The sequence below is a fragment of the Saccostrea cucullata genome, unplaced genomic scaffold (assembly GCF_032062105.1).
Source record: "Saccostrea cucullata isolate Sc308-1 unplaced genomic scaffold, CSIRO_AGI_Scuc_v1 ctg771, whole genome shotgun sequence".
Lineage (NCBI taxonomy): Eukaryota > Metazoa > Mollusca > Bivalvia > Ostreida > Ostreidae > Saccostrea > Saccostrea cuccullata.
The window spans coordinates 87,501-104,421 of record NW_026918025.1 but is presented as its reverse complement, the minus strand read 5'-3'; the positions used below and the strand labels follow the sequence as shown (position 1 = coordinate 104,421).

The 16,921-nt window shown below is 36.3% G+C and overlaps 1 protein-coding gene across 1 annotated transcript in view; it reads right to left on the bottom strand.

Annotated features, from left to right (window-relative positions):
- The window catches only part of LOC134236119 (golgin subfamily A member 6-like protein 6), a gene marked incomplete at its 3' end in the record, with an annotated part of 50,081 nt that overhangs the window by 27,581 nt on the left and 5,579 nt on the right, over positions 1 to 16,921 (bottom strand). Inside the window, exons 2-6 of the mRNA XM_062718325.1 lie at positions 8,211 to 8,996; positions 7,898 to 7,948; positions 7,442 to 7,702; positions 5,798 to 5,884; positions 5,584 to 5,697 (exon numbers count right to left, since the gene is read on the bottom strand). Of these exons, the coding sequence (XP_062574309.1) occupies positions 5,584 to 5,697; positions 5,798 to 5,884; positions 7,442 to 7,702; positions 7,898 to 7,948; positions 8,211 to 8,996 (1,299 nt within the window). The remainder of the gene's footprint in view (positions 1 to 5,583; positions 5,698 to 5,797; positions 5,885 to 7,441; positions 7,703 to 7,897; positions 7,949 to 8,210; positions 8,997 to 16,921) is intronic.

Sequence of the window (16,921 nt, the reverse complement as noted above, 5' to 3'; positions counted from 1 at the left end):
ACTACAAACTAAAAGATTTGGGATCAGAAGCTATTATTGCTTCATCTAAAGCAAAATCTCTCTAAGTTATCTCTTAGACAGAAAACACTACGTAAAAGGAGGACACAGTATAAAATGTAAGTGACAAACTATGAGCTTTACATATGGATAATATTTTTCAAACAATCTAATCAATGAAGACAAACAAGTAATACTTTTTAATAAGAGTCCTATAGGCCACATCACTCACATGAGCATATTGGCAAAAAAGGCAAAATTCAGTTCAGTATTGAAAAGTAGGGCTAGTATTTTAAACTTTTTTAGAATAATTCCATATCAATAACAATGACTTTACTGTTCTAGAACAGATTTTTTCCTATTTATTCCTTTGTAAAAAAAAATTCATTCCCATAGTACCCCTTCATATCCCTTGAATAATGATTCGAAAAAATGTGAATCTTCACAATCTAATGATGCTTCCATATCAATATAAATTAGTTATGACCTTTCCATTCTAAAGAAGAAGGATATGGAGATAACGTACAGTATTCAAGCTCTTTTAAGTCCGTTGAACAAATATGAATACAAAATAGGAGCAGAGCAAACACGGACCTCTGAAACATCAGATGTGGAATCAGGTGCCATGGAGGAGTGAGCATCCCTGCTGACCGGTCACACCCGCCTTGTGCTACTTGTCATGACCGGGGAATAAATCCGTCGTCAATTCAATGTAAAGATAATGGACTAACAATCGGCACGAAAAAGGGGCAGTCAGCATTTGACTGAATGATAAATTTTATTTGCTGACAGGGTCATTGTATCGATTAAGAAAATTATGTCTTTAAACGAGACTGCTGGTATTATTGTTTCCTCAACTTGTTTGTCAATAAATTACATCGTTTAAGGAATTGTTCGTACATAGAGCATGCACTTGCGTATCGAATCAATTGAGATATATACGCTCCGTTGGCAGGTGATGAAGGTATATTTCTGCATAATTTAAGGAAGTAGACAATAACAAGAGGCCCATGGACCAAATCGCTCACCTAATCACTGTGGCCCGGAAAAAGTAGAAATTGGTTTATTATTGAAAAGTTTATATCCAAAAGTAGTCCCATGACCAATCATGGTTTTGCTATTCTTAAGAAGATGATTTTTTCAAAAATTCCAATATATTTCTATGTAAAAATTTGATCAGCCATTTTGGCCCCGCCCTACCCCCTGGTGGTCATGATTTGAACAAACTTTAATCTATACTACCTGAGGATGCTTCAATAATGGCTTTGTAATTCTTGAGAAAAAGATTTTTTAAAAAAAATTCCTATATATTTCTATGTAAAACTTTGATCGGCCATATTGGCCCCGCCCTACCACCGGGGTCATGATTTGAACAAATTTGAACCTGCCCTACCCCGGGGGATCATAATTTGAACAAACTTGAATCTACGCTACCTGAGGATGCTTCCATATAAATATAATCAATAATGGCTTTGTAATTCTTGAGAAAAAGATTTTTTTTTTTATTCCTATATATTTCTCTGTAAAACTTTGATCGGCCATTTTGGCCCCGCCCTACCCCCGGGGTCATGATTTTAACAAATTTGAATATACAGCTGTACATAACCTGGGGATGCTTCCATATAAATATGATCAATTGTTGCTTTGCTATTTTTGAGAAGATTTTCAAAGAATTTTCCTATAAATTTCTATGTAAAACTTTAGTCGGCCATTGTGGCCCCGCCCTACCCTGGGGGGGGGGGGGGGGGTTCATGTTTTGAACAAACTTGAATCAACACTACCTGCGGATGCTTCCAATATGGCGATGCTTTTCTTAAGAAGAAGATTTTTAAAGTATTTTCCTATATATTTCCATGTAAAACTTTGGTCGGCCATTGTGGCCCCGCCCAACCAGCCGGGGTCATGATTTGAACAAATTTGAATCTACACTATCTGAGGATGTTCCATATAAATATGATCAATTATGGCTTACTTATTTTTAAGAAGAAGATTTTTTAAAGAATTTTCCTATATATTTCTATGTAAAAATTTCGTCGGCCGTTGTGGCCCCGCCCTACACCCAGGGATCATGATTTGAACAAATTTAAATCTACACTACCTGAGGATGTTTCCCCATAAGTTTCATCTTTCCTGGCATAGTGGTTCTTGAGAAGAATATTTTTAAAACATACCACCAAATTTTCATTAATTCCCAATTATCTCCCTTTGAATGAGGGCGTGGCCCTTCATTTGAACAAACTTGAATCCCTCTTACCCAAGGATGATTTGTGGCAAGTTTGGTTGAAATTGGCCCAGCGGTTCTTGAGAAGAAGTCGAAAATTTGAAAAGTTTACAGACAGACAGAGAGACGGACAGCTAGACAGACGGACGCCGGACAAAATGTGATCAGAAAAGCTCACTAGAGGCTTCGGCTCAGCTGAGCTAAAAAAGTTAAAGTCATCACGTTTATCATATAGTTTGGCTGTTAGATTACCAATAACTCTATTTTCAAGTAAAATATCCAAGTATGAAGCAGATGTATGAGACTCTGTGGTATCTTTTATCTCAAGCTCTCCAGGATATATCATATCGACGTAGGAATTGAATTTATCATTGTTAATTGACAATACCTCGTCGATATATCTAAATGTCGTGTTGAAGGCCACAGCAAGTGTTTTCTTCTTCTCACGAGAGGAGGATTTTTTCCTATAGATTCCTTTAAAAAAACTGAGATCATTTATTGTGGCCTACCCTACACCCCCTAACACCCACCACGTCATGATTTGAACAAATTTGATTCAAACTACCTGATGGAACTTCCATTTAAAAATGACCAATCATGGCTTTGCTTTTTTCCAAAACAATAATTTTAAAGATTTTTCCTATATGTTCCTACGTAAAACTGATTTTTCATTGTGGCCTGTTTAATCCCCTGTGGTCATGATTTGAACAAATTTAAATCTACACTACCTGAGGATGTTTCCCCATAAGTTTCATCTTTCCTGGCTTAGTGGTTCTTGAGAAGAATATTTTTAAAACATACCACCAAATTTTCATTCATTCCCAATTATCTCCCTTTGAATGAGGGCGTGGCCCTTCATTTGAACAAACTTGAATCCCTCTTACCCAAGGATGATTTGTGGCAAGTTTGGTTGAAATTGGCCCAGCGGTTCTTGAGAAGAAGTCGAAAATTTGAAAAGTTTACAGACAGACAGAGAGACGGACAACTAGACAGACGGACGCCGGACAAAATGTGATCAGAAAAGCTCACTAGAGGCTTCGGCTCAGCTGAGCTAAAAAAGTTAAAGTCATCACGTTTATCATATAGTTTGGCTGTTAGATTACCAATAACTCTATTTTCAAGTAAAATATCCAAGTATGAAGCAGATGTGTGAGACTCTGTGGTATCTTTTATCTCAAGCTTTCCAGGATATATCGTATCGACGTAGGAATTGAATTTATCATTGTTAATTGACAATACCTCGTCGATACATCTAAATGCCGTGTTGAAGGCCACAGCAAGTGTTTTCTTCTCACGAGTAGAAGATTTTTTCCTATAGATTCCTTTAAAAAAAACTGAGATCATTTATTGTGGCCTACCCTACACCCCCTAACACCCACCACGTCATGATTTGAACAAATTTGATTCAAACTACCTGATGGAACTTCCATTTAAAATGACCAATCATGGCTTTGCTTTTTTCCAAAACAACAATTTTAAAAATTTTTCCTATATGTTCCTACGTAAAACTGATTTTTCATTGTGGCGTGTTTTATCCCCTGGGGTCATGATTTGTAAAACTTGATTCTACACTGCCTGAGGATAGTTTCACATAAGTTTTATCATTCCTGACACAGATGTTTTCGAGAAGAAGATTTTTAAGACTTTTCCTTTATATCCCTATGTAAAATTTTGATTTTCCGTTGTGGCCCCGGGGGTCATGATTTTTAACAAACTTGATTCTACGCTATCAGGGGGTGCTTCTACATAATAAGTTTTATCTTCCCTGGCCCAGTGGTTCTTTAGAAGAAGATTTAATCTTTGATTCCCCATTGTGGCCCCACCCTACCCCCGGGAGTCATGATTTGCACAAACTTGAATCTACACTAACTGAGGATGCTTCCAATTGAGTTTCACCTTTCCTGGCCCAGTGGTTCTTGAGAAGATTTTTAAAGATGCCATTAATTTTTCACTTATTCATTATTATCTCCCTTGGAAGAGGGGGGTGATTCTTCATTTTAGCAAACTTGAATCCCATTCACCTAAGGACACTTTGTGGCAACTTTGGTTGAAACTGGCCTAGTGTTTCTTAAAGCTGAACACAACTCGTAACAAGAGGCCCATGGGCCACATCGCTCATCTGAGTAGCTATGACCATGCTGTTCTTTACCAGATGTCCCCCTTGTAATAACCTATTATGATTCCCAAATAATGGCCCTGTCCTATCCCCAGGGGTCATGGTTTGAACAATTTAGAATCTACACTTTCCCAGGATGCTTCCACATAAGTTTCAGCTTTTCTGGCCCAGTGGTTCTTGAGAAGAAGATTTTAAAAAAAAAAATTCTATATATTTCTATGTAAAACTTTGATTCCCTATAGTGGTCCCGCCCAACCCTGGGGGTCATGATTTGAACAATTTAGAATCTACACTATCCCAGGATGCTTCCATATAAGTTTAAGCTTTTCTGGCCCAGTGGTTCTTTTGAAGAAGATTTTATAATAACCCCACCCTATTTTTGACTTTCTTGCTTATCTCCCCTTTGGAGAAGACTTGGCCCTTCATTTTAAGAATTTAAACCCGAACCTACACCCAGGGATGCTTTGTACCAAGTTTGGTCAAAATTATCCCAATAGTTCTTAAGAAGAAGTCAAAAATGTGAAAAGTTTACGGACGGACAGACAGACAGCTAGACGGACGGACGGACGACGGACAAAATGTGATGAAAAGCTAACTTGAGCATTCGGCTCAGGTGAGCTAAATAGGCATACGCTATTTTCGATATAATTATGTACGATACATCAACACTAGGGTATACTTGTCGCATTCGTCACACCTGACTTCTTTATTGTCACGGGTATCGGCGTGGAATTTCGACCCTTGTTCGTGCTGGTTATCTTGCATTACCTTAGTTTACATTTTATAGCAGTCACGTTTATTTGTGTTGTTTGTATACTGCACTCACCTGTACAACTATAATTGTTATTTTTGGGGGTGTCTTACGTTCCTGCATTAGACGAAGTATTACGTTATAATTCTCGCTATCGAGTGCTGTAAAGCATACGTCCCTCTACACCGGTGTCGACTGACCAGTGACTAAGTCCCGGTCTTTATATTGGGGTCTGCAGAGTAGCGAGAATCGGGAACAAAACATACGGACACGTTCCTTTTTCGAATCTTGTTAAGCTTTAAGAAGATGAAAATGTGAAAAGTTTACAACGAAGGCATTTGATCAGAAAAGCTTACTTGAGCCTTCGCTTCAGGTGAGCTAAAGTACCATTCTTTAGAAGCAATTTCCAAAGTGTATCAAATATATTTTTTAAAGGATTTTTCACATGACTGTATAATTTTTTACTTATTTTATAAAGTCCTTGACAAAGTAACTTACCTTAATAAAGAAATGGTTCCATCTATCTGACATAGTATTTAAATTGGAGATATCATCAGAGATGTATGTCTGTTGCAGTGAGTCGAACATAACTCGCTTTAATTTTCCATAATCCTTGATAACCAAAATTATAAAATCAATAATTTAAACACGTATAAAATGCTTACTAAGATATGGAATCTTATTCCTGAGAGTAAGCATGAAGGAAACTCACCGTTTCTGTTTGATTTTCTTGAAAGCCAACAAGTGCTTCATATCTTGGCAGAAGTAAACAAGAAAATGTAATTGCATCAAGAGCAATCTAAAAAAAACATAAGCTAAAACCATCATTGCTGATTCACTTAATATATGTTTAATGATGATAAAGAATTTATTTAGTGAACAAAATATTTTCAATTGCAGTATGAACGCTTTTACATTGAATTGAAAAGAGAAATACAATATATCAAGATACATCATAAATATTAGTTTATGGACCTTCAAAATATCTAAATTATCAAATACCTTATTTAAACTAGGGTTTAAAGCTTGCAAGCTCAAATATATTTTACACGTTAATACCATTTTAGCTGCATTTAAGATGATAAATTAGACATAAAGTTATTACAATATACGAGGGCCGTTCAAAAATTACGCGGACTGTGCTATATACTCTTACAGGCGTCATATGGTTATGAAACTTGATAGAGATATGTACCTTACAGATTCCAATAAATTTTGTGCAAAAATTCTGTATTTTAAAAAAATTCTACTAAAATTATCTGTATGTTGATATCGCTGATGGAGAGGTACGGAGCACGACAAAAAATTTAAAGCAAAAGCATGCGGAATCCAAAATTTAACTCATTAATTTTCTATAATTCTTGATAGTTTTCGACAATTTTCTCAAATGTATCTTTAAATTGTTCTATTATTATGCATTGAGATTTCTGACGTGATATTTGAAGTCCTAACAGAAATATAGTGATTTTTCTCTGATGCGATTCCCGTGAAAACGACGGTGAAAATGACGTCTCCTGAAATGACGGCGCACCACACTTTTGTTAAATTATGTGTAATGCTCGAGATATCGCCAACATAGATCCAAAATATGCATGATAAAACATGTAGTTAACTAAGGTATTCGTGACATTCGTCCACAAAAAGCAAATTGAAATTTTAGACCGTTAGACTTCTGTGAAAAGGCTATACGGGAGGACGGGAAGAAGATTATCGACGAAAACTTTATCCGGAATGTCAAGAACATGATTGAGAGTCACCAATATCACACTATATCTCATAAATACCTGCAGTTTTTGGTTTTAAAACAAAAAAGAATATTCTTTTCTTGTTAAATAGATTTTAAGCTTGACAAGAAATGGTGTTTGGATGTTGAGTAGATAAGGTAATTCAAACTGCACAGGTACTCTTGGGAAAATGTTAAAAAGAAAGCTCAACAGCATTTTTTTTTTATAATGCCCGTGACGTCTAAGATTTTGCTGCTACGTGACTTAATGATATGTCCTGAAAAATCACTCAAAATTGATACCAATTTACAACATTTTGATATGAAATTTTTAAGACCATATAAGTAAAGATTCTTTTATATTATGTGTGACATTTTGCCCGATTATGTCGTCAAATATTTTTTCTGTGCAACAAGTTCGCGTAATTTTTGAACGGCCCTCGTATATATTATTTAGTACATGTAACATCTTTCGTCAAGAGCCACATGATAGATTTTTTTACTCAAAAAATTATGTGACAATATTTTATTAAAGGATAATAATGTAATGCAGATTTTTTAAAAGATCAATTTTTTCTTGAATTCAATTCTGTTTTTCTAAGAGAGAGAGAATGTATAATTATGTATACTTACAAAGACTACAAATACTAATCGGAATACTAAAGGACCCCCGGGGGACATAAACCTGAAACCAAAACCAACACAAAGAAAGACGATACTAAAGCACAATGACGCAAGTCCTATTTGTGTAATGCTTTCCAATTTTTCTCTGACATCCTGGTATTTACATGGAAACGAAACATTTATATTGAGTGATGTAAGTGCTTCTTCTCTTTCACAAGTTCTGTTTTTTTCTAGTAAGTTACTCCACGTCATCAAAACAGCCGCAAGAATCTAAAAAAATGAAGATGATGTACAAATTGAGAAATGCATTTGATTTGATATATTTTTATGATATAAAAACTTTTAATAAAAAGCACATGATTCGAAAAGTAGATTGACGTTTTGAAAAGTATAAAACATGTACATTCAATTTCTAATCGCATTATACTTCATAGTACTTGTTTATGAGGGTTATCCGATAGTTACCATCATTGCTACTGCAAAATTCATAAGATTTGGAATTCCAATCCTGTCAACCTTAATAGAAAGAATGCATCATTAATGATGGTTATAAAGATCATGGGAGTCGGAAGCAAATTGAAAGTGGACGGGGGTGGGGGTGGGGGCTAAACCAACAAGAGAGGGTGAATCTTAATTTCTAATGCCTATATAATATCTATTTTTGCAAAAAAAGAGGGGGGGGGGCTAAGCGCGACCCCCTAGCCCCCCCTTACGGATCTGACGCCTATGAAGATGAAAGTGCATGTAAGCAAATAAAAGAATATAAAACCTTTTTTACCTTATTGATGACTTTAGTATAGGATTTCCATCCCAAACGATGTTTTTTCACCCTTTCAATAACATTTCGTTGATTTTCTATATTTTCCCTATGACATATGATGAAATATCTTATGTTTGCAATATATTTTTTTTGTTTATCAATTTCTCTTTTTTGCTGTTCAATGACAGATTGTTGCTCTTTGAGTTTCTTTTCCTGCTTATCGATGTCTTTAATTTCAAATCTTAGGCTTCTCTCTTCATCAAGATTTTTGTTCTCTTTCATTCTAATGACATTTTGTTCTTCTGGGCTTTTTGCTAATTCATTTTCATCGTTGTCTTCCTTCAGGCATTTCAACACTTCAACAACAGTGTTCCTTTTTTCTTTTATATAAAATAATTGTTTATCAATATTGTCCTTTTTCTTTTCAATTGTTTTCTCATGCTCATTAAGGATTATTTCTTGATGATCAACTTTTTTTTCTTGATCGTCAACGCGTTTCTCCTGGTCGACAATGTTTCGCTCTTGCTCCTCAATATTCTCTTCTTGGTTTTCAGGTTTTCTTTCATGCGCTTCGATGATTTTTACTTCATCTCCAATAAAGTTTTCTTTATCCACAATGGTTTTCTCTTTCTTTGCAATGATTGCCTCTTGTTTGCCAATGCTTTTTAATCTCTCTAAAATTTCTTTATCTTGATCTTCAATACTTTTTTGTTCGATGTCGGTGAATTCCCGAAGTTTTTTAAGATCCCTTTTAAGCGTTTTAATGTCTATATTTTTCGACCTTGGTTTTCTAGGAAGACTCCCCTAAAATTAGATTAAATACAGAAAAAAACAAAGGTTAATGTCAATATAGTCCGAAAAAGCTGGCTTTCTCTAGGCGTTGTACGATTTTGATATTTTAGGTGCCAGGAAAGCGTCAGAACCGGCGCCATTACGAAAATATGAAATTTGGCCGTCTCCAACCAGAGTTGATTTTCGAAAATTGTGAACCGAACACAATGCTTTATTCAGAATTCATCAATAGCACAGTGCTTTAGTACTCACCAATATCGATAAAAAGAGGCTACACTTCACATTTCGATACAGGACTGAAAAGATTTTAAACTTCTTGAAATAAAAACAAGTCTCGACAGTCTGGTGAAATGTTTACATCGGTTTGTATATTTTTTTATAAATAAACCATAAATAAGGATGTTGGTAAGTGCTAAACGTATTGTACTATTAATAAATTGTAAGTTTAATTTGAAATTTATTTCGGTTCGTAAGTATCGAAAATTGACCCGAAAATGCCACCTCCGGGAAGTGGCGGCGAATTTTCAGTTTTCGTATTATCGCCGATTCTGAGTTATTTTTCTGGAACATAAATATCAAAATCTTTAAAAATCCTGGAAAACGTAAGATTTTTCGAAAAAAATATCAAAATAGATTGGTAAACTTTTTTTTTTACTTTAAAAACCTAAGTGGACTCAAGGGAATAACACTGTAAAAAAAAAAAATAAATAGTTAATGTCACGAAGAAAACTAGTAGATTCACTGTCCATACAATCACTACCTTAATAGTAGTTTTACCAGATATTAGTATATTTACTAGATAATATTAGTAAATTTAGAAGTGATGAGTAACTTTCACTAGGTATCTAAGTATCTATACGACCCCCACTCCACAACTCACTATCTTAACTAGTAAACTGAAAGTTTACTAACCACGACCAACGCTTTACGAAACACACTAGTTAAATTCACTAGGTTTTTCTTTCAGTGAAGGAAAACATGGTATTACTTCACCCAATGGGTTTGGTCTATTACCAACGGTAGCAGGGTCCCCCTATGTTAGCTGGGTTTCTAAGGACAAGCTGGTTAAAGCCTTTATGCGCATGGCTTAAAGAGTAAGGATTTTCAAGGGACCTCACTACATTTATATTCGTGTATACATGGGTTACAGCCCCCAGTGTTATCAGTTGAGCCTCAATCCACAATGATATACCTACACAGGCTACCTAAAGAGGAGTCCAGAAATCCACCGATTATCTTAACCTCTTTTCTTGACATACCATGCAACACATTACCCTTCCCAAAGGGGATGTGAGTGTTCTGGCCGGGCGAAGGTGTAGAGGGACACCCAGGGGTAAACCCCTCCCATATGGTCTGACATTAATCCAGCAAAAGCTGTGTGACGGAAGGCAATATGCTCTCTCCCGCTATATACATATAGTAAATAATTAACCCCCTTGTCCGGGGTAACCCCCAACCCTACACGAAGTACGAGGATCCAAATTGTCTGCCCAACGGCATGACAGCCGGGTGCATGCCTTGGCCTGTAGGCGGTACGGCTTCCTATACCAACATATCCCAGGGGCAGCCATTTTTAAAAGGGGGGGTCCAGGTTCGGTGCCCCATTATCCACGAAACAGGCACTTCATGCTCGTAGCAACGGTTTTCAAAGGGGGCAACCACTAAGAGATTACATACAAATTACAAAAAAGAAACACAAAAAACTAAAACAAAAAGCAACCTAGCTGTGCACCACACCTTGAATTCTATTAAAGTAGGAGTGGGGGCTCTAACCTTTCGTAACATTTCTTTCGAATGCTTGTTGTTTGACCTCACGGCAAAAAGTGGGGAGGGAGATCGTACAACATCTTCACAAGAGCCTATCGGCCACATTGCTCACCTGTGTAACTTTAGCCTTATGTTCTTATTTGTTTACACTTAAACGAAAATAAATAATTTATAAAATAAATAACAACATGTACATAGGTACAGACGCGATCTTGTAAGTGCCGTTTAATATTATACAAATTTCCTTCTTCACAACTCATACCCTTTGTCTACAAAACAAAAACATATTATCAATAAAAACAAAGATACTTATAAGGGCGGGTGGAAGTCTGGCTGCACTGAGATAGAGAGAGAGCCCTCGAAAGGCGTTTAACTTTTACATATGGTAAAGCGTGTGTGCTTTTAAATAACAGAATACTAGACTCTATTCTATAAATACTTTAACCAATAAGATTGACACTCTTCATAATTCAAACCACTGGATAAACAAGTATTCGATTGATAACTTCAATAAATACATAAATTATGTTGTTCTTTACCAGATCCCCCCTCCCCCCCCCCCCCGTTTTACCTAATGTGGCCACACTCTTCCCCGGGGGTCATGATCTGTACAATTTAGAATCTACTCTACCTCAGGATGCTTCCACATAAGTTACAGCTTTTCTGCCCATGTGGTTCTTGAGAAGAAGATTTTAAGAGATTTTTCCTGTATATTTGTATATGTAAAACTTGTATTCATTTCTGTGGCCCTGGCCTACATGTACCCCCATGGATCATTATTTTAACAATTTATACTCTTAGAGTACTTTACCCCATGATGTTTCGACATAAGTTTCAGCCCAGTGGTTTTACAAGATATTTCCAATATATTTCAATCACAGGCCTTCAGATATTCTACCCCAGAATGCTTCCACATAAGTTTCAGCTTTTCTGGGGCAGTGGTTCTTGGGTAGAAGATTTTTAGAGATTTTTTTCTATAACTGTATTTCTATGTAAAACTTGGATTCCCTGTTGTGGCCCCGCCCAACATCCGGGGCCATGGTTTTAACCATTTAGAATAAACATTATTCTAGAATGCTTCCACATAAGTTTTAATTTTTTTCCCTAACAAATAAATACTATAGTAAACTATAGTTAACTATAGTTTAATATAGTTAACTATAGTACCAAAGTTAAAACTTTGGAACTTTGATTTACTACGGTGAAAACTTTGGAACTTTGATTTACTTGGCTATTCCTTCATGTAAGAAGTCACGAAAATCATAGCCAACATCATCATACCAGGACACACCTTTTGGTAGAGTCAGCTGCATTTGTCCAAGACAGACCCTCTGGTAGAGTCAGCGGCATTTAGCGGCATTTGTTCAACATAGACCTTCTGGTAGAGTCAGCGGCATTTAGCGGAATTTGTCCAACACAGACCTTCTGGTAGAGTCAGCTGCATTTGTCCAAGACAGACCCTCTGGTAGAGTCAGCGGCATTTAGCGGCATTTGTTCAACATAGACCTGCTGGTAGAGTCAGCGGCATTTGTCCAAAACAGACCTTCTGGTAGAGTCAGCGGCATTTAGCGGCATTTGTCCAACACAGACGTTCTGGTAGAGTCAACGGCATTTAGCGGCATTTGTCCAACACAGACCCTCTGGTAGAGGCAGCTGCATTTAGCAGCATTTGTCTAAGAGAGACCTTCTGGTAAAGTCAGCGGCATTTAGCGGCATTTGTCCAAGACAGACCTTCTGGTAGAGTCAGCTGCATTTAGCGGCATTTGTCCAAGACAGACCTTCTGGTAGAGTCCAAGACAGACCTTCTGGTAGAGTCAGCGGCATTTAGCGGCATTTGTCCAAGAGAGACCTTCTGGTAAAGTCAGTGGCATTTAGCGGCATTTGTCTAAGACAGACCTTCTGGTAGAGTCAGCGGCATTTAGCGGCATTTGTCCAAGGCAGACCTTCTGGTAGAGTCAGCGGTATTTAGCGGCATTTCTCCAAGAGACCTTCTGGTAGAGTCAGCGGCATTTAGCGGCATTTGTCCAGCACAGATCCTCTGGTAGAGTCAGCGGCTTTTAGCGGCATTTGTCCAAGACAGACCTTCTGGTAGAGTCAGCGGCATTTAGCGGCATTTGTCCAAGAAAGACCTTCTGATAGAGTCAGCTGCATTTAGCGGCATTTGTCCAATAGAGACCCTCTGGTAAAGTCAGTGGCATTTGGCGGCATTTGTCTAAGACAGACCTTCTGGTAGAGTCAGCTGCATTTGGCGGCATTTGTCCAAAACAGACCCTCTGGTAGAGTCAGCAGCATTTAGCGGCATTTGTCCAAGACAGACCTTCTGGTAGAGTCAGCGGCATTTAGCGGCATTTGTCCAACACAGACCTTCTGGTAGAGTCAGCGGCATTTAGGGGCATTTGTCCAAGACAGACCTTCTGGTAGAGTCAGCGGCATTTAGCGGCATTTGTCCAAGACAGACCCTCTGGTAGAGTCAGCAGCATTTACCGGCACTTGTCCAAGAGAGACCTTCTGGTAAAGTCAGCGGCATTTAGCGGCATTTGTCCAAGACAGACCCTCTGGTAAATTCAGCGGTATTTGTCCAACACAGACCCTCTGGTAGAGTCAGCAGCATTCTCTATGAGAATGATCCTAGGTCATGCTCACCTGCTTGGGGAAGTAAAATTAAAAGATAGTATACACCAATATTGTTAAAAGTCATTCTTATGAGTTTTGATTGAAAATTGAATTAATATACTTAGCTAGTAAGTTGTGTGAAGCGGTATGAAGCGTTTCATGTGAACTAAATTGTATATTTCACTACCGGAAATGGAAATGTTTGCTGGCTGTATAAATGAAAAACCAAATACCATACTGTTTCGATTTTTCAAAATTGATATGAACGTGATTTGAGGGCTATAACTCTGGAAATTTCATGAATGATTAATGTTAGAATTTGCATAATAAATCGATCCACTGACTAATAAGCTGCATTTAAAATCTTTTATGGAATAAGCTGCATGATTTTAAAATGTTCACCTATTCCATTTTTATATCTTTTACGGAATAAGCTGCATTTTATATCTTTTACGGAATAAGCTGCATGATTATAAAATGTTAACCTATCTCATTTTTATATCTTTTATGGAATAAGCTGCATTTTAATTAAATTTTTTACGAAATAAACTGCATGATTATAAAATGTTAACCTATCCCAGTTTCATATCTTTCACGGAATAAGCTGCATTTTATATCTTTTATGGAATAAGCTGCAGATTTTAAAATGTTCACCTATTCCAGTTTTATATCTTTCACGGAATAAGCAGCATTTTAAATCTTTTACGGAACAAGCTGCATGATTATAAAATGTATCCCAGTTTTATATCTTTTACGGAGTAAGCTGCATTTTAAATCTTTTACTGAATAAGCTGCATCATTACAAATTGCTAACCTATCCCAGTTTTTATATCTTTTTCGGAGTAAGCTGCATGCATTGATTATAAAATGTTAACCTATCCCAGTTTTTTATCTTTATGGAATAAACTGCATGATTACAAAATGTTAACCTATCCTAGTTTTATATCTTTTACGGAATAAGCTGCATGAATATAAAATGTTAACCTTTCCTAGTTCTATATCTTTTATGGAATTTAATAGTGCATCTTATATCTTTTTACGGAATAAGCTGCATTTTATATCTTTTATGGAATAAGCTGCATGATTACAGAATTTTAACCTATCCGAATTTTATATCTTTTACTGAATATTGGCCATAATAAAAATATTTCTAGATTCTCATCCCTGCCCACTCTGAATTTATACCTTCTTATTTCTGTTTTTCTTCGTCTTAATTCTCATCGGGATCGGTATTCATCTACCATTCTACTTTCGTTTTAAACATGATTTTGACGGCTGAAAAGATGGTAATTGCTGTAATACGTATATATTTTAAACAAGGGTCATTGGTTGAAAAAGATTGGTGATGATGTGAAGTAAGAGATAATTGAACCTTTACTATGACTTTAATTCGGGTATTGTAGATAAAATCTGTGAAATTGAAAAAATAAAAAGTATAAAATAAAAGCCACCCGCCCACCTTGATTTTTTTTTTTAAATTGGATGAGAATCTAGCAATTTATTTATTATGGCTTAAGCTGCATGATTGTAAAATGTTAACCTATCCCAGTTCTATATCTTTTACGGAATAAGCTGCATGATTAGATCAATAAACAATGTATTCCTTTAAAATCAGAGCATGTTAATTTGAGATAATTCTGGAAATGAAACTAAATTTCTGTCATGTGCTTGTTGCTACTTGCTTTAATGCTGGTTTAATGAAACTTGTCTTGGTATTTCATGTGACATGGACATTTGTTTTAAAAACCAAATTAAATAATGCTTATAAAACATGTAAAATATGGTTTAAAAGCTAATGAGAAAAAATTATGGCCTGATTGAAAATTTTTGTAGAGAATCCTTTACTGGACTTTTACAAATCGGTCTTGAAAAAAATAATTTCAACTTTGCATGATGTGCCTCTGAAAGTCTTTTTTTCTAACTTTATTGATAAAAATAGTTTAACACAGTTACATACAATGCTCATAGGGTTTATTTGTTGAATAAATTAAGACACAGCTACTTATAATGAGATAATTTTGAAACATTCTCAAAGTAGAGCTTCTTCTGTTACTATAATTTATGGAGTAATTACATTATTTTATTTATTTAGTATTTTATTTGACAAATTTTCATAAATATAACTTAATAATTAATATGTTATGTATGGGGTACTTCAAATTTAATAGTCATAATCACATAATCGAGCAATATCAAATGCATGAAGCCAGATGTTTAACACCTTTTCCCTAATCATCTTCTGTTTTGTTATATTGGTGGTAATTTTGTCTGTATCTGACTGCAAGATATCAATAACTGCAAATTGCTAATCAGCATGATACTTATGGCTAGTGCTGACCAAGATAAAGCTGTTAATTGAATTATTTTCAAAGATACTACCAAAGTACAAAACATTATTTGTACAATTTAAACTGATATTTAATTACCGGGGTAATATTTTTTTTTAATAATAATGGGAATACCATCAAACTAAATGAAAAAATATAAATATTACTAATTGAGCAAGTCCCTGCCATTAAGGAAAAACAAATATTATACTATTTAAGTATCTTTCATACATAAAATTGTAAACCATCTCTCCATAAATTACTGTATATCATTAAATCCATGGAAAAACAACAGATTAAATTGTAATTAAGATTGTTTTATCTATGATCTATACAAAACAGTATTATTTTATGGATTTGTTTATTCCTGGGTCCTACATCTTTTTCAAGATGAAGGAATTTACTGAAAATAAAGGAGAAAGGAATTAGAGCACTCCATCTTGTTAAACAAATTCTCTAAATGTTATCAGGAGCACTGTCTTTGAGAAATGCCGCTAAATGCCGCTGACTCTACCAGAAGGTCTTTTTTGAACAAATGCCGCTGACTCTACCAGAAGGTCTGTCTTGAACAAATGCCGCTAAATGCCGCTGACTCTACCAAAGGGTCTGTGTTGAACAAATGCCGCTAAATGCAGCTGACTCTACCAGAAGGTCTGTCTTGGACAAATGCCGCTAAATGCCGCTGACTCTACCAGAAGGTCTTTTTTGAACAAATGCCGCTAAATGCCGCTGACTCTACCAGAAGGTATGTCTTGGACAAATGCCGCTGACTCTACCAGAAGGTCTGTTTTGGAGAAATGCCGCTAAATGCCGCTGACTCTACCAGAAGGTCTGTCTTGGACAAATGCCGCCAAATGCCGCTGACTCTACCAGAAGGTCTGTCTTGGAAAAATGCCGCCAAATGCAGCTGACTCTACCAGAAGGTCTGTTTTGGAGAAATGCCGCTAAATGCCGCTGACTCTACCAGAAGGTCTGTCTTGGACAAATGCCGCTAAATGCCGCTGACTCTACCAGAAGGTCTGTCTTGGACAAATGCCGCTAAATGCAGCTGACTCTACCAGAAGGTCTGTCTTGGACAAATGCCGCTGACTCTACCAGAAGGTCTGTGCTGAACAAATGCCGCTAAATGCCGCTGACTCTACCAGAAGCACTGTCTTGGACAATTGCCCCACCCACCAACCCATTTCATCTCATTTCGTGACTCCTTACATGAAGTATGATTATCCCCCT